Genomic DNA, 3,059 nt, shown 5'->3' with positions numbered 1-3,059 from the left:
CTTTTTTGGAGGAAGGGGCTCTAATAAATGAATCTATACATTTGACCAACATTTTTTTGAAACTAAAAACAAGCTAAAAACAAATTTGCATAGTCCGAGTGGGCCATGCGAATACTCCTAGTATATTGAAGCTATACTAACTCAGAATGTTCTTTCAGGGCTGCATCTAGTGTGCTTAACAGTAGTCTAATGCTGTGGGGTGTTTGTTGTATTATTATATGGAAATCTTGGCAAACTGCCCTCAAGCGCTCACTGCTGATCTGAAAGCAAATGGCTGAAAACATTTGTTTTATAAATGCGCGTGGTGTGTTTGGAGAAGAGTTGTGGCGACCGTTGTTTTTAGTTTTTGGCAGAATTTGAACAAATACATGACATGATGTGTTTTTTTTTTTTTTTCTTGCTGTATAGTATATTTGAGGGGTCTCAGTCTGCGCGGAATTATTTTACTAATGGACGTCTGCTCATGGATTCGCAGTAGATGCTCTGGAACAGGAGGCTTGTGTCAGTTACTATAAGCAGCTCGAAGGGGGAGTTCTGAACTACTACTTTACCGTTAAGTCAGAGATGGGCTGGTTCTTCCTCAAGAAGTTGCCAAGTGGGGAGGATGAGATTGAGATGCTTTACAGGACAGCCGGGGATTTTTCGAATTTCAACTGATTGTTTAAAAAAAAAAAAAAAAAAATTTACTACCGGGTTGATGATGGTGGTCAAATAGATTTGAGGCATCCTCTTGGCTAAAATAATTAATATTCATACAGACTTTTTTTGGCAGCTATTTTGTTTTAAAAAAAGATAGTTATTGCATATAATCATTCATTTTAATGTGGAAGGGCATATTGCATGTGAGTTGTATGCATTGTTAATGTTGAAGAAGGATGCCCTTTTTATGTTTTTTTCTGACCTCTCGGGCCAGTTTAAAACATCATTATGTATGGATGTGGATTAGCCCTGGATTATATCTGAGAGGCGTGTAGCTGAGAGTGTGTTGAAGGGCTGTGGTGGGGTGTGGCGCATTTTTGCCCTTTTCTCTCTCTTAAGGCTTCCAAGCTGCACCGTTTTTTTCATTTCTTTTAGGATAGTGCATTCTTTCTCTTGGATCTGTCCCACTGGGGATTGGCTTTATTCATAATCCTAGTTGTCACATTTAATCATGTTGGTGCTGCTTATACGCATGCCTATTTTATTGTGTGTTAGGTATGGAGTATTGTGATGCTGTGCTTCCCTCCGTCTGTCTCTGAATCTGCTTGAATGTGTTTGGGATGTGCTGCCATCTGATATACAGTTGGCTAAATGGATGTGATTTCTTATAAGCTTTTCTTATTCTCTGCGTGATGCAGAACGTTTTAAGGCTGAAGGTACTTCCCCCCCCCCCCTCCACATTTGGTTGTTCTTTTTTCATTTGATCAATACTGATTATATTGTGCTAACTTCCAGTAGTCAGTCCATAAGCCATGGTGAAGTTACCAGTAGTGGTCAGGTCGTCTCTTTATGTGAGAATGAATAACGTATCACTAATGAGTGCAATTTGCAAGTCTTTTTTATAGTGTTTCATTTGTGTGACGCAATCTGCGTGCTTTATTTGATGACGGAGTTTGAAGAGCAGAAGCAGCGGAGCTTTGAGGACTCTGTGAGGCGGTAGACTTCACGATCTGGAACAGGAGGAGAAATGAGTCGGTGATAGCTACACAGGCAATAGATGATGCCAGCTCACTGCCAGCATGCAGCAGCTAACTCTGTGTGGCGGACGCAGGTCTGAGAGAGAGAGAGATGACAGACCACCACACAGGCACAGCACATCATCTACACTACACACAACACACACACAAAACACACTCCCTACCTAGTGTTTTTACATGTTTTACATTATGTTCTTGAACAAAATGAAAATGGAAAAACTTGAATAAGGCATAACTTGCCTGGTTTCACTTTGGTACATGCAAGATGAGACATGCCTGAGACAAATGTGTTAGGGTGACTTGCAGTAGAAAATAGGAGGTCTGGGAATTAAGAGTGAGGGGAAAATATTCCCATGGCATAGCATCCATAAACTAGATTTTCCTCGCATAGGATTACATTTTGTTGAAGAGATTATAATATCAATGAATCATCTCACTAATCTGTTTTTTCCCTCATTCCAGTTTCTCAGTTGTGGAGATTTTCTGTTCGTCTTTGTGTTATGTGATATATAAAACTGAACATCTTATAGGTTTGGGCAAAATAAGACCTTTGGGCTTCAGGCATTTTTAAATATTAACTGACATTTTTGTACACGGAAAGATTAGAGACAATAATTGGCAGATTAATCATTATGTAAATATACAGATGGCAGAATAATCTGTAAACTAATACACAGCAACTCTTTCTTTTCATTGTATCCAATGATTTCTAACAGCACAGGCAGAAGAGAATCAGTTACATGTTGTTGTGTGTGGAGATGTGAAGTTTACGGAAACTTTTTATGTTAATTGTGTACTAGCCCCATGGTTACTAAAAGGTAGTCACTATACCCCTTAAAGCCTACATTTCTATTTCCAAAAAACTGTTAGCGTTGGACTCGCTTCATAAATGCATGTGATTTCAGCTTCTTCTGCTGCTACCAATTCTGTAATGTTGTGCCTAACATGTATGTTGTTGCATATTGTTTCCATGGCACCTGCCCAGCTTAGTAGTAGCTAGTGAGATATTAAAAAAACACACACACACACACACACACGTAGCAAATAGAAGCTTAAAGAGAGGGTGGGAGGGTGCTGTTGCCAGGACAACAGCATTGTTTTGTTGAGGCAGGTGGCTGCATCAGACGTGTTTGATGGGAGGGAGCGGGAGGGAGAGGGAAAAAGAGAGGGAACATGTTAAAGGCGAGGGAGAGAATGAAGGGGTCGAAGAACGGAAGGTAAGAAAAAATTACTGCAGACCTGAAAGAAAACTGATTAAGACTTCTGAGAGAAAGTGCAGCATTGAATCCTGATGTCCGTTTGCCTCAGTCCCACACTAACCTGGCACTTAACTGAAGTACCTCTGCCAAGGATGCCTGATGATTAGTTAGTGTGTGTGTGTGT

General features: G+C 40.2%; 1 protein-coding gene across 1 annotated transcript in view; it reads left to right on the top strand.

Annotated features, from left to right (window-relative positions):
- Positions 1-3,059, top strand: part of pcnt (pericentrin) — a 37,559-nt gene that overhangs the window by 17,762 nt on the left and 16,738 nt on the right. The window contains exons 31-32 of the mRNA XM_035673678.1: positions 1,586-1,635; positions 2,788-2,893. Coding sequence (XP_035529571.1) covers positions 1,586-1,635; positions 2,788-2,893 — 156 coding nt within the window. The remainder of the gene's footprint in view (positions 1-1,585; positions 1,636-2,787; positions 2,894-3,059) is intronic.

The sequence above is a fragment of the Morone saxatilis genome, unplaced genomic scaffold (genome assembly GCF_004916995.1).
Source record: "Morone saxatilis isolate NCDOM2014 unplaced genomic scaffold, NCSU_SB_2.0 Contig3, whole genome shotgun sequence".
NCBI lineage: Eukaryota > Metazoa > Chordata > Actinopteri > Moronidae > Morone > Morone saxatilis.
The sequence above is the reverse complement of the archived record's forward strand: the minus strand, read 5'-3'. Positions and strand labels throughout refer to the sequence as shown.